We start from the raw sequence: 27,795 nt of genomic DNA on the forward strand, positions 1-27,795 counted from the left end.
GATTTCATTAGAGTAATATGCATCCAAACAATTCTGAAGCAGTGATCCTGGAATTTTGTCAGGAATATATTGGGATATACTCTATATCAAATTTAATAAATCTTTTAGTTATGATTTGTGATCCATAAATAAGCATTAGAGATGTGATTATTATATGCTGTGAGTTGCATATATATCATTATGTATATATTTGTTCCTTTCTTAAGTGCCTGGTGTTTTAATTAATTAATCGAACAACTAAACAATTCAATTTGTAAGAGACTGCATAAAATATCGAGACTAAGAGACTTGAATTGGGCTCCGGAAGACCAAGACAGATTAATCGATATGGTCTCGACACCAATCAACTACAACTAATTAAAGTCATGCCATCCTTATTAGTTAAATATTTGAGCATATATTGAGACATTGAGTGCTTCGATTGTATGCACAAGGGATTGTATTAAGACCTCAAAGTTAATTTCATCTTTGAGCCTCCTCACTAATTTTTTTCTACATCTACACATCAATAGGAGATTCGATCAATCCTCCGGTCCTCATTTTCAGAACAAAACATATTATTAGCTATACAGAGGAATTATCCAATATTTTATCTCCTTTTACATTTCTAGGTGGGTTTGGGATTAGGGATATAGCAGTATTAAGTATATGGTACGGTATATATACATGTGTATCTTTGTTCATATATCTAACCTAATATTAGTGAAAGGGTTCAATCTTTTCATTTATTGAGAAACTGCACAAAGCAGTCAGGTACTAGGACGTTATAAAGAATGATTAATGTCACTTTTCTTTTTACAGGATCAACGACGATATTTTCAAAGTCTTTCTAGGTTTAGAGACTAATTCACACGCCAGCCAACAGGTCATGTCAAGATGTTTCAACCCCTTACCACTGAGAATATATTGAGATTTAAGCTCCAATCAGCGTCGGTGAGTTTCGCACATGAATATGGGTTCTACACCTGGATTTTTACAAACTCGATCTCTTGTATGTAATGATTATTTTATCAAATGATTCATTAAAACTGCGTGATTGATATAAACGTCGTGATTGAATCAAATTACAATATGACAAAAATAATTGTATTCACGAACTTGTACTAAGGATGCAGATGGAGTAAACTACTTTTAATATACACTTTATGGTGCACAAAAATACTCACTAGCTATACGAAGCTGCTCGCTGTACGTCTTTTTGATGAATTCTTGTATGATAAAATTGCTAGGTGCCTATTTTCTCCAAAAGTATATACAATCAAACTCATTATAATTCTGAAATTGCAAATCCCTACTTAGATGTTAGCCCCTCATTGTAAATGATTCATCAAGTCATCACCATAAAGATGCTTTGTTTATCGATCTCTTTACTTCTGCTTGAACATGATATATATACACTGGATAAGGAATTCCAGCCTTTTGTTAGGCAACACTAACCAACATTTCCAAATAACCTACTAATCAAGCTAGTCCTGACCTATAAAGATGTCAAGGATGTGAACCTTGGATGCATAGAATCATTGCACATGATACGTACAACTGCAAAATCTTTCTACATCGACCCATTTTCATAGTCCAAACTAGGAATACGGGAGACTTACCCCATAGAAAGAAGGTAATAATGAGGTATGTAGCTGTAAGGCAGAGAAATATATATGTGATATTGATGGAGATAATATATATATATATAAATTCTCAGATGCGGACGTCCGGACAGTCCGCACCGTGCGGATTCGGTGATTCTGGCCACCGGCGACGCACAACGACGGCGCTGACTAGCACAACTGCACTTTCCTCCTCCCGTCGCTCCTGTCTATGTCGGCTGGAGATGCAGCGCTGGCCTACAGCGGCCGGAATCTCTAAATCTCCGCACGGTGCCTAGAAACTTGAATTTTCGAGATTTTGGCCGGCGCTGCAGCTCCTGCCGGTACAGACATGAGTGTCAGGAGGAGGGGAATGCGGCTGTGCTAATCGGCGCTGTCGTTACGCATCGCCGGTGGTCGGAATTGTCGAATCCGCACGGTGCGGACCGTCCGGACGTCCATAGCAGAGACGGACTATATATATATTTATGAAAACGTAACACAATATCTATCCTAAAATATCCATATATATGGTCCTTCAATATTAGGTTGATACATTAACTATATGTATTCCTTTTCATGTTATAAATATGATGAATGCATGACTGGTGAACATAGCTTCATTTTTGATCAGTTGGTTTAGGTCAGATTCATAACATCTGATCGACGAGATGTGACATTGTAGCTAGTAACGTTGTACGTACGTATAAATTGGTCCCTTTTATTATGAACAACATGAACCAACCGACCACTGTTTGATTACAAGGATCACTGCTGATTTAGACCCTTCGTCCCAGTGAGACTTAGCTAGAGACCAAAGAGTCAGGGTCAGAGAGTACTTACATATCACGTACACTCACTGGCTACGTTGCCGTCGACATGTTATTTACTCGTTTTGTTTTTGGTTCGAAAATTCGAATTCGAAGAACTCCCAAAACCAAGTACGTGTTGGTGTTGTTTGAACACAAATGGTAAAAGTATAGGGTATAATTATTTAATGAACTCCCAGACACTTGAAATTAGTTTGTAAAAGCTATAACGGAAAAGGATAGCCAACCCAGCTATTATGTTTTTCAGGTCAGATCGATGTGCTAGCTATATAGGTGATACGTACCTAACATACGTATACAATCATCCTCATTCCATGAAATGATATGATGTATAATTTTGCTTAACTTATTCAACTTATCAACTATACCTATCTAATGTTGTCGAGGTTATTAGTAGCAGCAGCATGCATGACCAAATCGTTTGAGTTTGTTTAGTGTTTTTTTTTTTTTTGGCATTTGAGTTTGTTTAGTGTTGAACGAGCTGTATTGCTTACCAAAACACAACAGAAGAATACTACAAGGTCCCTAATTGATTTTTTGTTTTTGTTTCCCACCTATGATCTTCCTTTCTCCATTGCATTTTTTTTTCTTAAATGAACGCATTATTTCATTGTCTGTTTGCGACGTACTAGATGCATGCATGATTCCATCATTTCCATGGTACCCAAAAGAAGGCATGCATGTACACTATCTTCTTTTTTCAGACCAAAACAAAGTAACACATACTTTAGCTATAGCTATCTTGGCTTTCAGCTTAAAAATTATTCAGCACTAAAGTTTGTGAGTTCCAGTTGGATGAAAATTGTGTGTATGCCTCCTCTTCCTACCCTCTCCCATCGATCTTCGTCCATCTGAATGGGCATGCATGTATCAGTGTATGACTGTGTATCACCCACTCGGCAAATATCTAATATATATATATATATGAATTTACATGTTCAACTGTTCAAAAAAATCTGCCGGAATATATAGGTTTCCTGTTGGCTCACACCGCCATCTCGGCCGGCCATTCCCAGAGACTGTACGTAGTCTGCACCCGATCATTATGAAATGTTACCATGAGACACATTCTCACTACAAATTAAACACATCAAGTTACTATTAATGTGCATGCATGAGTGCTATTATTTGATCCGAGGGTTTTGAAAATTGTATAATGAGCACGAGATTGCCATGCCAACAAGATCCATGCAGTTGGTCTTTCTTGTTTGTTTCTGATTTGCTAATTTGGTGGGAGGGGAGTCATACATGCAGATGCAATACGGCAGTACCCCAAGAAGAAAATGATCGAGTTTTTGAACTAAAGAATAGGAAATTAAATACAAATGATGGTCATATTTCAAATTAACACGACTCGAAAAAGATAAGTTAGAGTTTGGCAAGTTCTAACAAAGGTCTCAAACTTCATCGATCCGCAGCGTTTAGCTGCCTGGATTTAAAGGGCAGGCCATTTGAGTTTTGATAAAAGCTCCGGTTGTATCTGAAGGAGTACATATAACAATTAACCTTCTTTTTTTATTTCCTTTCTTTTCTGAGTTAGGGACCTGAGGTTTAGGGGGAGAGTTCAGAGTAATCAGGTTAATTAGCAGGGTGATTGTTTCTACCTTTCAAAAGTTAATTGTTCATATCACTATTCGGCTTCGCTAATGAAATAAGATTTTGAATTATTGATGGAAAATAATATATATGGTACGTACTCCGTCCAATTATTTGTATCGTAAGATATCAGTATATATGGTCCTGCAATATTAGGGTGACAGATGACAGAACGGACTGGCTATATATAAGCTTTAATTTGGTATCATTCTCCATATGTTTTTGTATAGCTAGGGTGCCTGTTTCCCATATATGTTGACTGGTGGGTTTGATGAGCTAGTTAGCGAGCTTCATTTTCGTGTTTGATGGATTCATTTAGGTCAGTTTCATATATACCTTTTGATCAAAAAATAAAATAAAATTCATACATATCAATCCGATCGACAGGACGTGATATAATAGCAACAACGAGTCGTCTATTCATAGACTGGTCCTTCAATGATCGATCGAGATTCGAGTGGTCTATAATAACAGTACAACTCGATCACTAGCTATATGTCTCTGTCCAAATTCATAACATGTAAGCTCAACTTAATCTCAATCATGCACGCCTTTTGCTTTCTGCATGGGATTGCCTATATATAAAAGGCTCTTCCAATAAGAGCAAATACATTACAAATAGAGTGAGTATAAAGTGTGACGTTTTTAATGAGATTATGTCATATTCTTATTATTTGTTACATCTTATTTCGTTATTTTAGAGTCATATCTGTAATTAGGGTGTTTAGAAATAGCTTAACTCGAATATGTGTGAATATGTGCTAAAAAAGTGCTAAGTGTTGAGAATACTTGTTGAGATATGATTATTTGTTTGAGTATGATTCATCATTTTCTATTTATTTATTTCTAACTTACTTATTCTTATGAGAAAATTAGAGAAACCCCCAAAGTATGAGACTCATTTTAAGATAAACCCACACCTTTAATTTACACCCAATTCATATTTTAAACTATATGTTTGTAATTAATATTTTTACCAAGTCTAATGTGCCCTTTAGCATCTTTTTATTTGAATTTGAAATTTTTAACTAAATTTAAATCTTATTAACTTTATTTTAATCAATTTTATCCATTAATTTATCATAATTGGGTGACTTGAGCACATATACATATATGTCTATATATAGTTCAGAGTGAAGTTTCACTATGAAATTACAGAGTCAATTTGACACACTTTTCGGTCAAATTTTTTCACCATAAGTGATTCAATATTTAGGTATGTTATTCAAGATTATCTCTACAAAGTTTCATCTAATTCAACAATGGTTTGAGTTTTTAAAATTGAGATTTACACGAACGGTTCATCTTAAACAGTATTAATTCATTCATTGATTTAATATAATTTCGATACCTTAATGATGTCCGAATTGGATGAAATTTTGTAGAGATGATTTTGAATAACATACCTAAATATTTAATTACTTATGGTTAAAAAAATTGACCGAAAAGTGTGCTAAAATTAGAACTTCACTTTTTAATTTCTGAGTGAAGCTTCACTCTAGATATGGACTGTATATATATATACACTCATTAAAAAACTATTTCATTTGTAACAAAAGTTTGTAGTTCTTGATCTATTAAGTAGGTATATTCATTCCAATATTATAAGATTGAGAGATTTGATATGAAGACGGAGATATATGTTTTGAAGAAATGATGAAGCTGACTATGCATATGGCATTTTCCACCATTTTTCCAAGTGATAGTTGAGGACTTGAGAAAATATTTTGAATAATACAAAACATATCATGGATTCCACGAACGTGTTTACACTTTGTGTTTCTTATCATAAGGTACATATCTTGTTATTAAATTACTTTGTCTAATATATATAGGTATATATTGTCATCTTTTAAACAAATCTCTAGTATAATTTACTAATAAATCACACAATTATGCAGGTTATCTAAACTAATTTACATTTTGACAAGATATTGAGAAAAACCAAAATGATTAGAGTTACCTTTTTGAATATATAACTTACCTATATAGTAGAAATATGTAACTTACCTATATAGTAAAAATAGATAACTTACTAATTTAATATAATAAAATATAACATACATACATGGATGACCAACGTCATTTACGAAGTTGAAATATGTTATTTTCAAAAAACTTACTTATATAGTATGACTAATTAAAATAATTTACCTACATTGTAGGACTAATTAAATAATATACATATATGACAAAATTAAATAATTTACCTACATAGTAGGTTTAATTAATATATCTATACGGTAGAATAACTTACCTATATAGTAGGTTTAATTAAATAATATGCATATATGATAGAAAGATTTAAAATACAAAAGAATACATAACAGCTTATTTAACTTTAGTTTTCAAATCTAGATTATATGACTTTGCCACAATTAATAATTACATTAAGGTTACAAATTACAAATTTCTAATTAATATTTATTTTAATGTAATAAGATTTGATTATAGAATAGATTAAGTTAATTATCAGTAAATTAGGTAGGTTATAAATTTCACTTTAGTGACAAGTTTTGTAATTTTGAGAGAATACAATAATATTAATCCTACATGACAACTTTTGGGTGTAAATTGAAATAAAAAAAAAGAAGAAGATGGGTTTAATTGAAACTCTCTTCTTCCAATTTGGTGTAAATTGAATTGTCCCTATTCTTATTAGAGCATATGCACCCATGTTTAACCATCAGACCATCAAACCATCAATTTAATTGCCTCCATCAGTTACTATTCACTGTAAATTACTTTTCTGAGCTAGTTTTTATGCAGCGGTACAACTCCGTCAAATTAGCAATTACTATTCATTGATTAAATATTTTATTTTTTGAGATTTCATATATGATAATCAACCAATTGCTAGATGACAAGTGGCATTTATTTGATATCCTTATCACCAAAATAATTTTATAGATTTTCGATAGGATTTCCGACCAACCAAAAGGTGACACGTGTGTGTTTGTCGGCCAAATAATTTCATTGGATTTCCGATAGGATTTCTGATAAGATTTTTGACGAATGACAATTCGACACGTAACATGATCTTCAAATTCTATGATCTGAAATTCACCATAAATAAGCTGCATCACCCATTCTATACTCACTCAATCTTCACAACTCATTTCTAAATCCTCAAAAACACATTCTTCAATTACTTCGCCACATTCCCCCATCACTATAATGAGCTTCTTTCGCAAATTGTTGAAGCAGAGACAACAACACAGTCAAGAAGATGCTGAGATGATGGATGCCATGGTGATGAACACGACGATGATGATGGCACATCTTGATAATTCAGATGAACCACAAGGACGCGGTTCACGTCCTGGCCGCTCTCCTAATCACCCCAGAAATAGGGTATCTGGGGGAATTAGTCTCATGGCAGATTACTTCATCGAGCGTCCGATCTTTAGGGCAGAAGAATTTCGTCGGAGGTACCGAATGCACACCCATTTGTTCAACCGCATCATGACGAAGCTCTGCAACCACGACCCTTATTGGCATCAAAGAGCAGATGCCACTGGACTACTAGGGTTGCTGCCCCAACAAAAGATGACAGGTGCCCTCCGAATGTTGGCGTACGGCGCAGCTGCTGATCAGTGTGCTGAGATATGCAGGATGGGGGAATCAACTACACTAGAGTGCATGAAGAAGTTTTGCCAACAGGTGATACATCATTTTGGTGGCGAGTATCTCCGTGCTCCAACAGAGACTGACCTTAAAAGGCTTCTTGCTAGAGCTGATCAGCGAGGATTTCCAGGAATGATTGGAAGCATTGACTGCATGCATTGGGAGTGGAAGAACTGTCCAACCGGATGGCATGGGGCTTACAGCGGCCGGAAAGGTCGTCCCACCATAATACTAGAGGCGGTGGCCTCGCATGACACATGGGTATGGCATGCTTTCTTCAGTGTACCAGGAGCTCAAAATGATATTAATGTCCTTGATCAATCACCTGTGTTTGAAGGGCTCATTGCCGGAAACACACCGACTGTGATGTTTTACGCCAATGGTAGACGATATAGCAATGCTTATTATCTCGCCGACGGAATATATCCAAGGTACTCCACATTTGTAAAAACAATTCCAAACCCTGAATCACAAGCACAAAAACTATTTACAAAGAAACAAGAAGCATACCGCAAAGATGTAGAGAGGTGTTTTGGCATCCTGCAATCTCGTTGGGCAATCATTCGACATGGAGCTCGGTTGCATAGGAGTTCGACACTGAAAAACATAATGATAGCTTGTATCATATTGCATAACATGATTGTAGAGGATGAATTTGTAGAAGAAGAATATGTCGAGCCGGAAGAAGAAGATCTACTAAACCCATTGGCTGCAAGAGTTTATGATGGGCCAGTGGATCCTCAGGGGGTTTGAATTCCTTTTTTACCAGTGGAAAGAGATGGACGGAACCAACATGCATTTTGGGATCGTATTGACCACCTCGAGTCAGCTTATATCCACAACCTTCTTCAGAATGATTTAGTAGAGCACAATTGGACTTTGGAAGCCAACCAACAATAATCAATTATGGAGTTTAATTTGGTATTATCATTTTATTTGGTATTGTAATTTTATTTGGCGTTGTAATTTTATTTGGTATTGTATTTGATATTGTGCAATGTAATAACTTGAAATTGAGAAACATGAAATTTATTTCATATAAAAATAACTTGAAATTACATCAAATAACTTGGAATTGAAAAAAATAGCAATAACACAACATTACTCTTCATCAAAGTGAACATAATAAGCATCACTAGTGTTACTACTCTTATTCATTTTACCCATGATATCCGCTTTCCTCTTTGTGTGCCACCTCAATTTTGTCGGGCTCATGACACTCCTATCCATTGCCATAATTTTCGTTTCTTCTTCCAACTCCAACATAGCATCACGTCGGGCCAACCTTGCTTCCTTTTGTTTCTCAAGTTCTAAGCCCTCCCTAGCTAACCGAAGGGTCTCCTCATCTCTTCGCATGTTAGCCTCCATAAGTGATTTTTGATTACATTGCATATTATGAAAAATAGCTAAAGACATCTCGTCTTTCTCCGTCATACATTTTTTCCCCTTCTTCTTTGCTTCCTTGGCCGCTTTTATTCCCATAGGTCTAACGGGGCTTGAGGGACGGGGTCTCTCTTGGTTCGACGGCGGAGTTGTGAATTCGTCCTCACCATCCAAGTCAATATGCTCATCCGTGTCAATATGCTCATCCGTATCATGTTGCTCGGGAGAACATGGAAAATTTCGCTCAAACGGAGAAGAAGTACTACTTGTAACCGTCACAAAATGAGGATGACTCAACATTGCTTCATAACAATCTTTCTTGTTAAATTCTTTTTTCATATCTTTGAAATATAATGATTGAGCTTGAGTTTCCTAAAAATAGAAACGAATATTAGATTTATAGGAAAATTTAATGTAAACAAAAATTTAATATGAAGAAAAAAAAATAACAAAACAAGAAAAAAGAATTTATTAATAGGAAAATTTAATCTATGTTAAACAAAAAAAATATACATGAAAAATTGATTAGACATACCTCATCTACCAAATTCGTCCCGCTAGCCGCACGGCTTCTTGCTTTGCTTAATGCTGTATGCCACTTCTTGAGCATTTTCTTCAAGCGCGAAAAATGTGATTCAAGCGCACATTTCGAGCGAGGACCTTGATGAGGATCTTCGGGGTTGCCACACCAATTTTTGGCGTAATCTTCGTAAACTTTCTTCCACAAATTATCCTTGCATTGATATCGGCCGGTGATGATGCAAGTGGATTGTCGTACCCAAGAAACACATAATTGCAACTCTTCGGATGGAAGCCAACCAGAACCCATTTGATGAAAGGAAGATGGAAGAGAGGAGATGAAAAGAGAAGTGGTACAAATTGTGAAGAATATGATGAGGTATTTATAGGGAAAATAATGAGTAATTTGTACATTTTCGGAGTAATTTGAAAAAAAAAAAAATTTGACCGTTGGCTACGCAGGGAGCCGTTGTACCAGTCTGGCGCCACGTGGCAGCCTGTAACTGGCCATCGGCTCTGCAGCTGTCGGCTATATATTTTTTTTAATTTTTTTTAAAGGCCCGTGTAAAACACGCGCCAGATTCAAAAAAAAAAAAGAGAACGCTGGGCGCCCACGTGCGCGGGTCCCAGCCTTTGCTGCTAATCACTCCGGCAAGCAAAAGTTGCCTGCCTGCTTGCTGGTTTGATCATTTGACATGGGTCCCACTCATTTATTGCCTCTTCATTTTGCACGGCTGCATTGGAATAGAGCAGCAAACAAGCAAAATTTATGCTTTTTGCTATGATGGTGATGCACGGCTGCATATGCTCTTAGTAAAACAATCATAGTTGCGCAAGGAAAGAGGAGAAACTGAAAATCAGATTCCTAGTATGATAAGGAGAGGCCGTGCGACTTAATGGATTTCCAATCGGAAAAGGAGTTCAAATCCAAGTTAGAGATGGATTTCAAAGGTATAAATGAAGAGATTTTCGTGCATAAATATTTAGATTATTATGGAGAAAGAAGATCTGCACTTAAAGCCCAATCCATACAAGAATCAGAAATCTATCAGGAATCGTAGTCCAACTTCGACGGGCTCCCATGAACAGCTCAGAATGAATTAGAAGACGTGTCATATATGGATAGAAAGCTCTATGAGTCTAAGTTTCATATAATTTAGAATCGCATCAATATCTTAGTCCTAGAGGAAGTTATGACAGAATCATTACTCGGAGGTCCAGTGGGCTCGACATAATTATTTCAGCCATTAATTTGCTTTTGATCTAAGGGATGTGATGGAAAGTTGGGACCTTATTTCTTCTATATATAGAGGCACAAATCTATATCCGAATCATCATCAACCTTGTGGCAAGTACTAGCCAAACCTCTGTCCAAACATATACTTACTATCCAAGAAATCCTAAAATTGAATTTACCATCCTTTCATCATCCCTTACTCCGAGTGTGCTGAGTGGAGGAGCTCTATCCTCTTAGAAGTATTGGTATGCCTTTGTGAATGCTCTGAGATTATATAAAGTGTAACCATGACTCTCTATGATCGAATTCTTGTTTTAGTTTATGGTTTGGATGATTACAATGCTTGGTTTTGTTTAATCTATTTCGATTTTATCTATGAAGTTGTAGTATGATTTGAAGTTATATAATGTCAATGTATTTCAAGTTTTGATTCAATGATTTTTGGTTTCTGCCGTGTATGTTCTTAAGTGATTTCGAAAGTACCTATGTATTGTGTTTGCGCTGAGTATAGCATGATATCTAGGTTGTTTGATTAAAGATTTGTGATGAACTTGGTGAATCTTATTTACTGCGCTGAGTATGCATGTTATGATTGATTGAGTTAGATTTCAATGAAGGCACTGAGCACTAATTGAATGAGTTAAGTGTCTATGTGTTTAAGATAACCGCTGAGGACCATAATTACATGATCAAACCTTAGTTACTTGTGAAGGTGTTACAACATGAACCTTAGGGAGATTAGAACATGGTTTTGTTGGCTTTATATTACTTCTTTGGTTATTTCTTGTGTATCGGTGGGTCGATCACATGTATATATTAGCTTAGGATTTATATTTCTATTCTTGATCTGATACTTATAAAAACTTTATATCCTCCTTGTGAATTCGTTGGTATATGATTGTGATTCAGTCCATAGTTGGATCATCGGTTTGTAATGATACCCTCTTGTTTTATGCTATTAATAATGTTTACATGGTTAATATTAATGTCAAATAATCAAACCGATCAACGATAGCAATGACAAAATGAGATGTTTTTGCCTCCCACTTTAATGATTTTGCCTCTGCCTTTCATATTTTTATGCAGCGCAGAAGGCAACAGATTCACGTCTTAATAGCTTTTGTAGGGTTCAGTAGTTTCTTCCCAAATTTACCCCTGCTTCATGCTTCTCCTTTCTTCGTCCTCTTGTCTCTATTCGGTTCTTCTTCATAGTGTATATATATATATATCTCTCTCTCTCTCTCTCTCTCTCTCTCTCTGCATTTGTTTTTTGTTTCTCTCCCTATCTTTCTTTCATCAAATGATAACATCCCATAGTTCCATAGTGTGCGAGTAGAAAGTCCAAGAGATAATTAAAGACGAAAAATACCCAGATTCCAAATGAGAAAGTGAGGAAGAAAAGGAACCAGAGGAAACTGAACGAGGAAGAAAAAATCAGAATACCAGGGTTGAAACCGGGAAGATAAAAATGGAGTAGATAAAATAAAGTTTTCAAGTGATGAAGAGGCAAAAGGTGCCAGCAAGCTTAGTCGACCAAGATTTTGATCAGGCATTAAGCCTTGCGGTGGATGGATTTTGGGTTGTCCAAGGATAGCTCAATCACTAACTTTTTTATTACATTTTGACATCTCTACCGTTCAACTTTAGAGTTTAAGTGTAGATCATCTCTGTAAAATTTTCAGCCAAAATAATGATCATTATTAAGGTATCAAACTTGGTGAAAGCAATGAACGCACCAATTCTATCAAATCTGAACCGTTCATGTTTATAAGTTTAAATTCTAATTTTAAATGCCTTAAGTACCTCCATTTTGAATAAAAATTTTACATATGTTATCTACACATTAATTAGAGTCTAGAAGTTGAACGGTGAAGATGTAAAAATGTAATCAAGAAGTTAGTCGAGTGACATATTCTTTCTTTAAACCAAAACAAAGGGATCTTTCACTAGAAGGGCCATGTATGTATGTATGTATGTATTCACTCTTTGAGTTTTTGATTATACATAATTTCTCTTCGCGATCGGCATTATGTTATCTTTACTTAATCGGAAAATAATATACTCTTTGGGAGAGGATGAGTATAATGGAGGGTATGACCTCAATGAGAATAGTTTCACGATTATATATATTCAGCATTATCCGATATACAATTAACTCTAAAACATTGCAGTATATATATATATATATATATATATATATATATTGCTCTTCATGCACGAACCAAAAATAAAGAAAACACACATAATTTCTTGAAATCATACAAAAAGAAAGGACTGTATAGGCAAGTCATAGTGTCATACCACTCAAGATTTCGATCAATGCTTAGTACGTACCATGTACATCGATCATATACTAATATTCAGGCACTAGCTGTTGAAGTGAGCTGGAAAAAGGTTGTGTTAGGAGCATGAGCATGTTACTCATGGTGGAGTTAACAGCTATGCTTAATTATTAGAATTAGTGTTAAACAACAGTATAATATTCTCTCATCTTCACTATAAATAGATAGGTTAGTCTTGTATTAATTCATAAGAGAAAATATCAATATACAAACCTCTATATTCAAGTTGGTATCAGAGCATTGCTCTGTTTTCTCCTGGGATTTTTTTTTTCTGTTCGGGTGCGAACTGGGCTGGTATCCTCAGTTGGTTGCCAATTTTTCTTATTTCCCTGAGATTCTTGCATTGTGTTACCTCAGCGTGCAGTCTTGTAGAACCGCACTGTGTTCACCCCAAAGGACCTCCACGTTTGCATCCCGACACCCTCACAGAAACCTCCACGGTCCCGCGCCGGTATCACTGCATCACTCGCGCCGGTATCTCCTCTGCATGGTCCTCCTCTGCCTTGTTGCAGACTTCCGACCCCTACACGACGCCGTCGCCGTCATCTTCCTCTCCGCAACGGCCACTCCTCAACGGCTGTCCTCCCGGTCCGAGAATACCCCGGCGATTTCCTTGGTCTGCCGCCGCTGAGAAGACCTCCACCGCTTCTGCCGGTCTTGAAAGGGACTTCACATCGCCGCTGCAAGTCGTGGAGCGCCGCTGCAAGTCGTGGATCGCCGCTGCAAATCGTGGATCGCCGCTGCAAATCCAAAACGACCCGGATTCGACCCGCCCGGCCCATCTTACATTCAACCCGTCCGGCACAGCCCAATCTAGACTCGACCCGACCCGACCCGGCCACCTTTGTCAGCGCTGGTGCACCGACGGTGCCCGTGCACCTGCGATAGGTTCATTTCAATTTTTTTGGTGTTTCCGCTGTATAATTCCTGATTTTTCATTTCTTTTTTCAATGGGTTCTGGAGACGAAGCTGATATTCCGAAATTTGAAGTATCTGTCAAGAGTTCTGACAGTGGGTCCTTTGGAGGAACTAAACTCAATTGGACTAATTTCCGTAAATGGAAACGACTTATGACGGCTCATCTTCGAGGCATGCACAAGATGGGGCATGTAACCGGCGTCACTAAAGCTCCTAGTCCCGATGATATTATTGCCTACACTAAGTGGGATGACGATGATGGCCTTGTCATGTCCATCTTGTGGAAAGCTATGAATGACGAGATCATTGATCTGGTGGAGGCATGCGACACTGCGCAGGCAATATGGCTGACCCTTGAAGGTTTATATACTAATGACTCTGATTTCATACAGGTTCATGAGTTAATGTGCACTGCTTTAGCAATGCAACAAGATGGGCAACCGGTGGCGCAATATTTCACCAAACTTAAAATATTTGGGCTGAGATTGATATGAAACGTCCCTGCATGATCAAACATCAAGAGGATATTGTTTGGTACCAACGTGAGAAGGAGCTTGAACGAGTTCACCATTTCCTGAAAGGTCTTGATGCAAAACATAACAGTGCGAAAGGGGAATTGCTCCGGCAGACCGAACCCCCTAGTCTCATTACAGCTTTCACATATATCCGTAAGGATGAATCTCACCAGGAAAGCCTTCATCAGACACAAATTGACGTTTCCAGTCTTACTATTCGCGCTAGATCTTCTGCACCACCCCTTCAACAGGCCATTTCAGCTCCACCTCATCAACAAGGACCACCACCAGGCTTCGGGAATCAGCCCCGCCCTCCTTGCTCTTATTGTCATGATACTAACCATGCTCGTGCGACCTGCTGGAAGTTGTATCCTCACCTTCGACCTAAAAGGCCTCATTCTCGTCCTCAGGCGAAGGCAGCTATTCAGCTCGTCCAGGAACCTGATGTCTATGGTGTGGTGGGACATGATCATCATACAGCCGGCGGCGCAATACCTTCCGCATCCATCGCCCGCCGTGGCAAAATTGGTATGGCTTTAAATATTTCTAACTTTGTTGGTTTTGATACTTGGATTATTGATTCGGGTGCATCTGATCATATGACTTATGACAAATCTTATTTTACCATATTGTCCCCTCCACCAGTACCCTATGTGACTAATGCTAATGGTGAGGCCTTCCCAGTCTTAGGGAAAGGGTCAGTTCGTATTACTCCCACAATAGAGCTTCACAATGTGCTCTATGTACCTGCTTTTAGGGGTGGACACGAGTCCATTCGGTTCGGTTTTGGACAAAACCCATAATCCAACCCAAATTTTAAATTCGGTTCGGTTCGGTTCGGTTTTTCTATTTTAGAGACTGTGACCCACAACCCAACCCAACCCGTACGGTTCGGTTCGGTTTGGTTTTTTTTTCGGTTTTACCCGTATGTAAAATACGTAATATTATATATTAATTTTAAAAGTATAAAATTTAACATAAAGATGAAAAACTAATAGTCTAATGATTATTTCATACCTAATTGACTTATGCCTCATCATTTAGCCCGTGGATCTGAAAAGCTCGCCGAGGCCCGCAAGGCCGATGGGTTTTTACCCGAAAACAACACTATTATGTCATAAGGGAAGACCCATTACCAATATGCGAACACTAAAAGTCGTTTGCATATATGAAATCACCTAATTTTTGTCACCGATTGTGTGCGGTCGCACAAAAAAATTCCATTTGGCAAAGCCCCGGTCAATGAGGATTTTAATGTCAAAACGCCTTTTTTCTTGACCATAAGTATGGACGATCAATCAATATCCAAATCGGACGAAATTTTTACGGGTTCCCTAAATATATATACTGATCACATCTGCTGGTGTCGATCGACCATATTTCGAACTGGAGTTATCGATTGCTGAAGTGTCCACTAATGTATCATACCTTTATATTAGATTTATAATAAAACTATCGCATTATGAAGCGACTATATGAAGTAAACTTTTAGGGATCGATCGACACCATCCGATGTGATTAGTATATATATTTAGTGACCATGTAAAAATTTCATCCAATTCGGACCTAGTTTGACCGTCAGAATTTCCGGTAAACTGAAAACACCACTAATTTGTCCTAAAGGAGAATCTATTACAAAGATGCGAGCGCTGAAAGCCGTTTGCATATCTGAAGTCACCTAATTTTTATTACTTATCATGCGGGGTCGCACTGAAGAAATCTATTTGGCAAAGCCCCGGTCAATGAGGTTTTATTATGTGAAAACGCCTCTTTTTTGGTTGACCATAGGTACGAACGGTCAAACCATGTCCAAAATGGACGAAATTTTTACGGGGTCCCTAAATATATATACCAATCACATCTGCTGGTGTCGATCGACCATATTTCGAATTAGAGTTGACGATCACCTAAGTGTCAACTAATGTATCATAACCTTTATATTAGGTTTAAAATAAAACTATCGCATTATGAAGCGACTATATGAAGGAAACTTCTAGGGATCGATCGACACCAGCCGATGTGATCGTTATATATATTTAGTTACCCTATAAAAATTTCATCCAATTCGGACCTTATTTAACCGTCGGAAATTTTGGTAAATCGAAAACACCACTATTATGCCATAAGGGAGGACCTATTACAAATATGCGAACGCTGAAAGCCGTTTGCATATCTGAAATCACCTAATTTTTGTTATCTATCATGCGCGGTCGCACTAAAGAAATATATTTGGCAAAGCCCCGGTCAATAGGGTTTCAATATTTGAAAACGCCTCTTTTTTAGTTAACCGTAGGTACGAACGGTCAAACCATGTCCAAAACGGACGAAATTTTTACGGGGTCCCTAAATATATATACCAATCACATCTGCTGGTGTCGATCGATCATATTTCGAATTAGAGTTAGCAATTTCCTAAGTGTCAACTAATGTATCATAACATTTATATTAGGTTTAAAATAAAACTATCGCATTATGAAGCGACTATATGAAGGAAACTTCTAGGGATCGATCGACACCAGCCGATGTAATAGGTATATATATTTAGTGACCCTATAAAAATTTCATCCAATTCGGACCTCATTTAACCGTCAGAATTTTTGGTAAATCGAAAACACCACTATTATGCCATAAGGGAGGACCTATTACAAATATGCGAACGCCGAAAGCCGTTTGCATATCTGAAATCACCTAATTTTTGTTATCTATCATGCACGGTCGCACTAAAGAAATATATTTGGCAAAGCCCCGGTCAATAGAGTTTCAATATGTGAAAACGCCTCTTTTTTAGTTAATCGTAGGTACGAACGGTCAAACCATGTTCAAAACTGACGAAATTTTTACGGGGTCCCTAAATATATATACCAATCACATCTGCTGGTGTCGATCGATCATATTTCGAATTAGAGTTGGCGATTTCCTAAGTGTCAACTAATGTATCATAACATTTATATTAGGTTTAAAATAAGACTATCGCATTATGAAGGAAGCAAGACAGCTAAATAATGCGCCTCTTATACATTAGGTCAATTAGGTTAGAAATTATGTGCGGCTTTGAGGCCGACCACACTAATTTTTTTATTAAAAAAATAATAATAATGTAAAATTATAAATATGACAAAATGATGTCGTTTTGTAACGTTGACCATTGACTTCGGGTTGTTCGGGTCGGTTCGGTTTCTAAGGGACTGAACCCAAAACCCAACCCAAATAGAATCGGTTCGGTTCGGTTTTTTTATTTTCGGTTCGGTTTGATTCGGGTTTCGGTTTGTTCGGATTCGGTTTGGGTTCGGGTCCGGTTTTTTTCGGTTTTCGGGTCAGTTTGTCCACCCCTACCTGCTTTATCTCATCATTTGATATCTGTTCCCCAATTGAACGCTGATGCTAAGTGCTCTGTTACATTTTTTCCTATGTATGTGATATTTCAGGATCTTCTCACCGAGGAGTTAATTGGTCGGGGGTATCTGAGGGGCCGGTTGTTTCATCTGGATCCGACATATGCTGGGGAAAAACCAGGGGCACAGTCTCGGACCGCTTTAATCTCCACTTCTGACAAGCTAAGTGAAGTTTGGTTATGACATCGTCGCCTAGGGCATCCATCATTTAGTATTATGAAAAAATCTATGCCTACTTTGTTTATTAGTGTGGATGAGTCACTTTTACGGTGTGAGACATGTGTTTTAGGCAAAAGTCATCGGTCTACTTATTCCCCTAGTACTTCTAATAAACATATTCTTCCTTTAGAATTAATTCACTCTGATGTTTGGGGACCCTCCAAAGAACCTACTGTGTCAGGGATGCGGTATTATATGTCCTTCATTGATGATTGCACCCGTCTTTCATAGATTGTTCTCCTCAAAACTAAAAATGAGGTTTTTCCAGCTTTTCAAGTCTTCTATAACATTGTCCAAACACAATATAATGCCACTATTAGAATTCTTCGTTCTGATAATGGGGGGGGGGAATATGTGAACCATGTCTTTCAGGAGTTCTTTACCAAACACGGAATTGTTCATCAAACGACGTGTCCTTACACACCCGAGCAAAATGGAGTGTCTGAAAGGAAAAATCGTCATTTACTTGATATGGCTCGGTGTATTCTTTTTAGTGCCCATATGCCTCAGTGCCTTTGGGGTGATGCTGTCATCACTGCCGCCCACCTCATTAATCGCCTTCCCTCTCGTGTTCTTCAGGGAAAGGTTCCATACGAGGTACTTGCATCCCATGTCTCCTTACCCTTTTTCCATACTCTTCCTGCCCGTGTTTTTGGTTGTGTTGCTTTTGTCCACCTTCCAAAACACCAGAGGTCTAAGTTGGATGCCCGGGCCATTAAATGTGTGTTTGTTGGGTATGGCGGACATCAGAAAGGGTACCGATGCTATCATCAGAAAGGGTATCCTCTTCCGATACTGCTCTTCAGGGGGAGAATACCTATTTTGAAGAGCTGTATCATGGAAAGGGGGAGACAAGTCAGCCAGAAGATATGGTGACATGTTCGATTGAGATTACTGATGTATCAGCTACACATGCACCACCAGATGATTCTGGTATAGTCACTCCAGAGATTCAAGAACCAGAAGCTGACAGCACAACTGCCCCTCCTGCCTCCTCTGACCAACGTTTCCTTGGTACAGAAGATCACTCACTTAAGGTTAGTCATTCTATTGGGGCTAATACTGGTGAAACTAATAGTAGCCAATATGTCTTGCTAAATAGGTCTACTCGAGGTCAGCCAACAAAAAAATATGAACCTACCCTTCATGCTAAAGCTAAGTATCCTGTGGCCAATTTTATGTCTACCAAAAGATTGTCTAAGTCATATGAATCATTTGTGAATCAAATTTCTGCTGCATCAATACCTAACAAAGTGCAGGATGCATTGGGAGATCCAAAATGGAGGAAAGCGATGGAGGAAGAGATGAAAGCATTACAGAAGAACAATACTTGGGAGCTTGTTTCTCCACCACATGGCAAGAAGGCAGTGGGATGTCGTTGGGTGTTTACAGTGAAGCATAATCCAGATGGGTCAGTGAGCCGGTATAAAGCAAGCCTAGTAGCAAAAGGGTTCACCCAGACATATGGCATAGACTATGATGAGACATTTGCACCTGTTGCAAAGATGAACACTATTCGGGTATTGCTCTCTTTTGCTGCTACCTTAAACTGGCCACTTAGACAGTTTGATGTTCAGAATGCATTCCTTCAAGGAGAACTTACAGAGGAAGTGTATATGGATCTTCCTCATGGATCTTCCTCTTGGATATGTGGTAGCTTCTCCCGATAACTTTGTATGCAGATTGAGGAAGTCTTTGTATGGTCTTAAACAGTCTCCTCGTGCTTGCTTTGGAAGATTTTCACAATTCATGAGGAAAATTGGCTACAGGCAGAGTAATTCAGACCACACATTATTTCTCAAACACCAACAAGGAAAGGTAACAACCTTAATTATATATGTTGACGATATGATAGTGACTGGCAATGATACTATTGAGGTGGATAGATTACAGAAGAAGCTAGCCACAGAGTTTGAGATGAAAGACCTAGGTACACTCAAGTACTTCTTAGGCATTGAGGTAGCCCGAGGAAGTGATGGTATCTATTTGTGTCAAAGGAAGTATATCCTTGATCTACTAACAGAGACATGTATGTTAGATTGCACTCCAATTGATACTCCTATTGAGCAGAACCATCGGTTAGCAGAAAACCAAGATTAAGTGCTCACTGACAAAACTCGTTACCAGAGGCTAATTGGACGCCTGATTTATTTGTCACATACCAGACCAGATGTTGCATATGCAGTAAGTGTAGTGAGTCAGTTCATGCATAACCCTAGTGTGGATCACATGGATGCTGTTGTGAGAATTTTGAGGTACTTGAAGTCAGCTCCAGGGAGAGGAGTAATGTTTTCTAACCACAACAATATCCTAGAGATTTGTGGCTTCAGAGATGCAGACTGGGCTGAAAATATTACGGATCGGAGGTCCACGTCAGGGTACTTTACCTTTGTTGGAGGCAACCTTGTTACGTGGAGGAGTAAGAAACAAAATGTGGTAGCTCGATCTAGTGCTGAAGCAGAATTCAGAGGAATGGCTCAAGGAGTGTGCGAATTGTTATGGCTTAGGAATTTGCTACAAGATTTGGGTGTTAAGCCCAAATGTGCTATACAGTTGTACTGTGACAACAAGGCAGCTATTGATATTTCACAAAATCCTGTGCAGCATGATCATACAAAACATGTAGAGGTTGATCGTCACTTTATAAAGGAGAAGCTAGACGCTAAGATCATTTGTTTTCCGTTTGTTCCTACAGAAGAGCAACTTGCGGATATACTCACAAAAGGAGTGTCTAAGAAGGTCTTTTATGACTCACTTAGCAAGTTGGACATGTTTGATATGTATGCGCCAACTTGAGGGGGAGTGTTGAAGTGAGCTGGAAAAAGGTTGTGTTAGGAGCATGAGCATGTTACTCATGGTGGAGTTAACAACTATGCTTAATTATTAGAATTAGTGTTAAACAACAGTACAATATTCTCTCATCTTCACTATAAATAGATAGGTTAGTCTTGTATTAATTCATAAGAGAAAATATCAATATACAAACCTCTATATTCAAGTCTAGCTCCGGCAGGGGGAGTTGTCTCAATAATTTAGCCAGAAGGAAAGCAAACAGAAAAGCTTTGTGCGGCCAAGAGACCCTAAGCTAAACCTCACTCTAGTCTTTGTAGCCAATTAATTAATTAGCTAGGGGTTAATTAACTAAACTTTTGCAGTGATAGATGTTCGATCTCCTTATCAATCAGAGCTGCTCTAGATTAATAAGCTAATGGAGTTTATGATGTTTCCAAAAGATTATTATTAAGCTCTAAACGACAGTACGTACGTAGCTAATCCACGTTAGTATGATGCGTAGAGCTATTGATATGTAAGTTTTGAATATATATATATATATATATATATATAGTTTCATTCCGATTAAAGGTTCATTTTGAAATTACAGAGTAAATTTCGTTATTTGACTTTTTTTAAAAAAAATTTCACATCTACACCGTATAAATCTTATAACATAATGTATTGATAACTCATGTAAAATTTCATATAATTTGATGATCATTAAGGCGTTGAAATATTATTACATAAGCCTAATAGGTACACTACATATAGTGATATAGACAATATTTTTTGGTACTTAAAGGTGGTAGGTGGCTATGATATAATTAACAAGTAAGTTTTTCTCGGCGATGAATTAACAACTTGATTGATAATGCATTTAGTCACAGTCGACGTAGAAACTTAATTAGTTTATCACTACAAAAAAACTTAGCATTAGGCACATTTGCTAAGTTTTTTTTGTAGTGTATGTTGTGTGTATGGAAGTTTATGAGAGAGATGGAGTCATGGAGAAACATTTATATAATTGAATGTGGAATATTATCATTCCACTTCTGATTGTGTTCGTGTTTTGTTTGTTTCATGCTATAATATTGGAGTGCTGATCGATTCTTAGCTATTCTTTGTCAAATGACGATACGTCGATATGTTATCTAGAAATTATATATACGGACGGTAAGAAACTCTAACCTTGATGGTATATAATTGAAGTTACGACTTTTATGTATACAACACACATATATAGACGATGATCAGGTGCGGACGTCCGTACTTTAAAAAAGGTACGGATTCGCCAATTCCGGCGATAGTGAGCCGCAACGACACGGCGGACCACGACAGCTGCACTCCTCAACTCCCGAAGGTCCCATCAGTGCCGGCCGGAGCTCAATCGGTGACCAACGGCGGCCGGAATCGTGAAATCGCTGGAATCTGCCCAGATACTTGATTTTTGCAGATTTCAGCTGCTGTGGGTTGCCGATGGAGTTCTGACAGGCACAGACGGGATCGTCGGGAAGTGGGTAGTGTGGATGTGCTGGTCCGATGCATTGTTGTGGATCGCCGTTGCCGGAATCAGCAAATCCGCACGGTACAAACGTCCGTACCTGAAAAGTCTTGTATATATATATATATATAGGATGGATCACAAACGGACGTCCCCAACTCTCCTAAAGTGCGGGCGTCTCAGATCTTTCCACGATTACACGCCGACGACGATGTTTCTATTGCCGGAGCAACTGCAGATGCATCCTAGACGTTGTTACCATGAAGATGAAGGCCCAAGTAGAGTAGGTTTGAAGTTTCTGGGCATCAGTCTCACTTGAAACTACTGGTTCGTTGGAATTGATCAAAAACTAGTTGTCGGCAGCTCCACAAGCAAGAAGAAGCTCCAAGTAGAGGCTTTTACTCCATACACCAGCAGAAGCTCCATCACCGGTGCGTGATCATGGAAAAAGCTGAGACGTCCGCACTTTAGGAGAGTTGCGGACGTCCTTTGTGATCATTCCTATATATATTTAACAGGTTTAGAATTTGTAATGAGAAATTATGAATTTAAGATATAAATTGGCGAAAATGCTATAGAAATAGCTCATAGCTAGAAATGGGGAAACCATAGATTTCACGGGTCGTTGTTGGGAACACGAATTCGCGCAAGATAGAGAGATACGTAGTTAATTACATGTTCGTATTACAATCAAATTAGTATGATATGATTGAGAATGTTTGTGATCGATGGCAATCAATAATGATATGTTTGATATAGTAATGCTTGAAATTAATTAATGTGTTTATAGACAAACTTCAGTGTTGATTGGTAATTTGGTATATCTAATTCAAGATGGTGCAGAGTTTTGTCTTTCATGGGGCATCTGAGATATACAGTATGTAATTTGGTATATGTAATTCATGGTGATCAGAGTTTTGAGTGATTTCCATAGCCAATGCCATATTGCCCAAAAATAAGAGTGTCTCTCCACATTCTCATATTACAACAAGTACCCCAATTCAAAGTAGCATGAAAAGCGCCTATCATAAAATATAGGAACTTGTTTAATCCCTATCTAAGGTACGTAGAAGTTTGGGAGAAGTCACCTCAGCGTTTTTGATGGGTTTTGAAAGCGATAAGCTCGGCTTTCGTTAGACCACTGAGGACATTACTGTGGCTAGGGTGTCCGGATGCAATATTAGGTTGGAACTATTTCACATTGGCTCCTACATGGATTAGTCTCATGGTGGAGGTTTTATCTTCAACTGTGGGGATAGTGGGATACCCTGCAGCTTCGGCTGTGGACTGCCCTCCGCTCGCGCGTGAGTGACCATGAACATTGGGGGACTCGAAAAGGATATGTCCTCGCTATGAATAAACAGTGACCATCAATAACATGTTCTCATACCACTTCAAAGCCCGAGAAATGTCAACATATATATCTTTCATTTTTTTTATATTCAATGAATCAGCAATCAGGAACTAATAAAACATCTAGTTAACAACATGGTATGATTTCATTAACGCTGATTCCTTAAAGATGGAAATTGTATGCATATCAAAACTTCAAATCTGTTATACTATTTTCCCGCAGCAAGACTTCAAGCCTAACTAAAAGATAAAAGATAATATATCGGTACTCAGGCGAGCTTGGCTAGGACACCAACTAGTGGTGCAGTGTTAACTGTCGCGGCTTCAGCCATTTGGAAATTAGATCTTGAATCCGTATAACCATCGCTATCATTGGGTCCTCCAACTACTGCTCCATGTAATACATTCGGATTAGGGGCGTTCTTGTTAAACCAAGCGTCGAAGCCAGCTTGACATGCAACTGGAGAAGGATCTTTCTTGATGGAAACAATGGAAGCTCCTCTATGATGAACTTGAGTTGGATACTTTGACCCAAACCCAACCATGTAGCTCATACCATTAGGATTTGAACCAAGGATATAGTCCACCTGTGCGTGAAAACAAATATGCAGTGAGAACTGATCGAGCGGCATTTTAGCCCTAGTCAAGTGTTTAGAACAGTTTTTCAATCTATTTATAGGGAAGATTATTAGCGCTAGTCAATAAGTCTGTACAGTTACTGATCGATTATACCTGTGATCGGGCCAAGTCAAGTAGGGCAGAAGCCTGAACAATGCCACCACTACATTGAATAGATGCGCGTTTGGGGGCGAGGTATTCAGAGTAAACAGTTGCAACGAGTGCGGCAGTTGTAGTGTACTGAAGATTGTTAAATGGTAAAAACCAAAATAATCCACCAGGGGTCTTCTTCACGTTGTTGTTTCCTTTCTGAATGCAAGAACAAATGAACTGCTCCGCCTGGTTCTTGTATTGTGACCATGGTCCTGAATTACCTGGTATCTTCCCCTCCAAAACAAGCTGCAAACATATATACAAGGAAATCAAACACATAAATAATTAAGTCGCGCAATACTTTGGTGTACTTTTGGTTATATATATCAAGGCTAGCTGAACCGGCTAGAACCTTTCGTACCCTAAAACCCCAAAATGTATTTCCAACCAAATAGGGGTGGGCACAGGACGGGGTTCATCCCACGTCCCGTCCCACTCTTTTGAATCGAGACGGGATCGGTACGGGACGAGGGTTTTTAAGAATGCATCCCACTCGGGATTAATCCCGGTTGGGACGGGACGAGATCGGGACGGGATGAGACAAATCCCACCTTCTTATGAAGTTAAATAAAAACCTATATTTTTACTTTTTCATAACAAAGTAACATTCAATAATGAAATTTTAACAAAAAAATGCATATTATGTTCAAAATATTATAATTTACTATTATTATTTGAGTTGATATAATTTTGGAGTTATTAAGAACATAAATTAGTTTCATTTTGATACAAATATATAAGAATTTTTAAGTTTTTATTAAAGGTAGGACGGGACGGGACGAAGCGGGATAAAAATTATTCGTCCCACGTCCCATCCCACCATTATGAAACGGGACGGGATCGGGACGGGACGAACCTTTTTAGACCTCCGTCCCGTCCCTATGAATTTCGGGACGGGATCGGGACGGGATCGGGATTTCCGTTTTTTATGCCCACCCCTACAACCAAAGCTATCGTGTCTTGAAGAAAAATATTTGGAATTGTACGTAAGAACATAAATACATGTATATAACTATGTATATTCAAATGTTCTAGCTAGTACATGCATGGTAATTAGGTTAGCGAACAATGTGAATCAAATATATGAATTTTAGTACTAAAATCATATTTTTAGCTCATATACTACGTACCTTGGCAACCAGGACTTGTGCGCCAACAAACTTGTCATCCCAAGAGAACTCGGTTCTTGCACCACCAGTATTGTCTGCCTGGCCAAGGTAATCTAGGTACGATTTATCATCAGTAGCATGATGAAGCCATGCTGCAGCCCACAATAATTCATCCTGATCGGCAAAAAAACATTCAAATTTGGAATTGCGACAATAAGAGAAAATAGGACGCAATTGGCCATTTGTTAATTGTGTTACCTCATATCCACTGCTGGAGTAGAACTGGCCTGCTACATTAATACTATTCTGATAAAGACCAGTATGACTACGAGCAAACTCAAAGAGCTGCTTAGCATGCGTCAAAAGCTGGCCAGAATAATTAGGGTCTTTAGCCTTGAAAGCAATGGAAGCTGCGGCGAATGCAGCAGCGGTTTCACCAGCAAGATCAGAACCTGGATGCTGCTGATCAATCTTGAAGGTAGTCCGTGGGGTAGTCATTTCTTCTGGTCTCTGCCAACAAGCATGATCAGAACCTCCATCCCCGACTTCGCCATATAGCACATTTGCTTCAGGGTGCGCTTTGATCAAATAGTCTGTTCCCCATTTAATGGCGTCCAATGCGTTCGATAGCTCATTCTTGGCCTCAAGTTTGTTAGCGAACTCTATTGTGCTCCATGAAAGCATTGTTATCGTGAATACCATAGGGAACCCAAACTTGACATTGTCTCCAGCATCATAATACCCTCCAGCAAGATCAACCTGTAATTTAGATCATTAAACTTAAATAAGGGTAATTAACTAAAGATATTCATGATGTGCATTATGTCGATCTGCATGTGTGTTCTAGAAATCGAATTTGAGTTCTTATTAGGGGTTTCAGTTTTCGTCACATTATTGACGCAATATCTAGCTAGTATGTTTTAATGTTTAGGGCTTAAGATTTTTTGGTGTAAGTGTGTAACCGAACCTGAACCCTAACTTACCCCACTACCCCAGGTATTCATTCCCAGAAACACTTTACCAAAAAATAGACTCAACGCTAACTAGACTTAACCAAAAAAAACTTAATTATGTAACTCCATAGAATATTACCACAAAAAAAGTTTTTGAAAAACTAAACCTTTAAGTTAAAAAAAAAAGGACAGAAGTTGAAAGAATAGAAAAGTTTTACTTCAGAATAGTGAAATACACGTACGAGATGTACAAACTTACACCAGCATCACTTCCATCTTTAAGGGCCGAATCGCCACGCCATTGAACTCTCTGTTGAGGAGGCAACTTACCAGAGCGTTGAGTCTCATAATACAACATGCAAAGACTTTGTGAGAGGTTGCCCATAATCTATAGCAGCAAGCACTGAAGATCGAGAGAAGCCATGGTGACTTACTGTAATAACCCTAATTTTCAAACAATTTTAAGTTTGATTTGAATTCTATAAAATTTGGAATTTTAATATGAATGAATGTGATTGGTTGCGATGTTATAAAACGAGCGACGGATGCGTTCTCGGAACGTTTAATTTGAAAAACGTTACGTTTCCGCAACGTATATATCGACTTTTATTTCGTCGCTCGGTTGTGAAAACTTTCTTCACGAAAGTTGTAGAGCTCGTCGATATGAGTTCGTGAGTATGTGACGCGTTCGAATCAGACGTCGTATGTAAAGGTTATTAACGATAGAAGTTAGTTTCCGATTTGGAAAGGGGTATAAAAGGAAATTAATCAGAATAGGGTTTCCATTTTCAGAAACCCTATTCTCTCGCATACCCGCGCCTCCCTCGAACTCTCTCTTTCTTCTCTCGAGTTCTCCCTTCCCCTCCGAAACGATCGATCGGCGATCTCGCCCTCCGGCGCACCGTGAGCCACACCGCCGTGCTCAGGAGGATCGCGCGACCTTCCTCTCCAACCCTTGAGCTTGCGAGACGCTGGCACGCCGCCGAGACCTCCACCTCTCTTCCCGAGCCTCCCTCGGCATCGCATCGTGAGCACCGCTTCCAAGCTGCCTCGTCACTCATCGCCTGACCCTGGGCACCGCGCGACCTCCCCACAACAACCCTCAGGCTCACCACTGCTCGAGTCGACGTCGCCGACTTCTCACGCATCGCCGACGACAAATCGAATCCCAT

General features: G+C 38.5%; 2 protein-coding genes across 2 annotated transcripts; one reads left to right on the plus strand and one right to left on the minus strand.

Annotated features, from left to right (window-relative positions):
* The first annotated feature begins 7,186 nt into the window (after positions 1–7,186).
* LOC126803539 (uncharacterized) lies at positions 7,187–8,389 on the plus strand. Its single transcript, XM_050531329.1, has one exon. It carries the CDS (start codon positions 7,187–7,189, stop codon positions 8,387–8,389), a length of 1,203 nt encoding a protein of 400 aa, XP_050387286.1.
* A 15,670-nt stretch (positions 8,390–24,059) lies between these two features.
* Positions 24,060–27,795, minus strand: LOC126803540 (endoglucanase 14-like). The gene is given in 7 exon segments (XM_050531330.1): positions 24,060–24,377; positions 24,523–24,807; positions 25,692–25,844; positions 25,929–26,429; positions 26,883–26,978; positions 26,980–27,067; positions 27,437–27,795. Coding segments are annotated over 7 exon segments (1,800 nt in total).

Source organism: Argentina anserina, chromosome 7, assembly GCF_933775445.1.
Source record: "Argentina anserina chromosome 7, drPotAnse1.1, whole genome shotgun sequence".
Classification (NCBI taxonomy): Eukaryota; Viridiplantae; Streptophyta; class Magnoliopsida; order Rosales; family Rosaceae; genus Argentina; species Argentina anserina.

What these genes read in the sequence shown, in the direction of transcription:
- LOC126803539 (XM_050531329.1), top strand. Translation starts at nt 7,187, where the DNA reads ATGAGCTTCTTTCGCAAATTGTTGAAGCAGAGACAACAACACAGTCAA.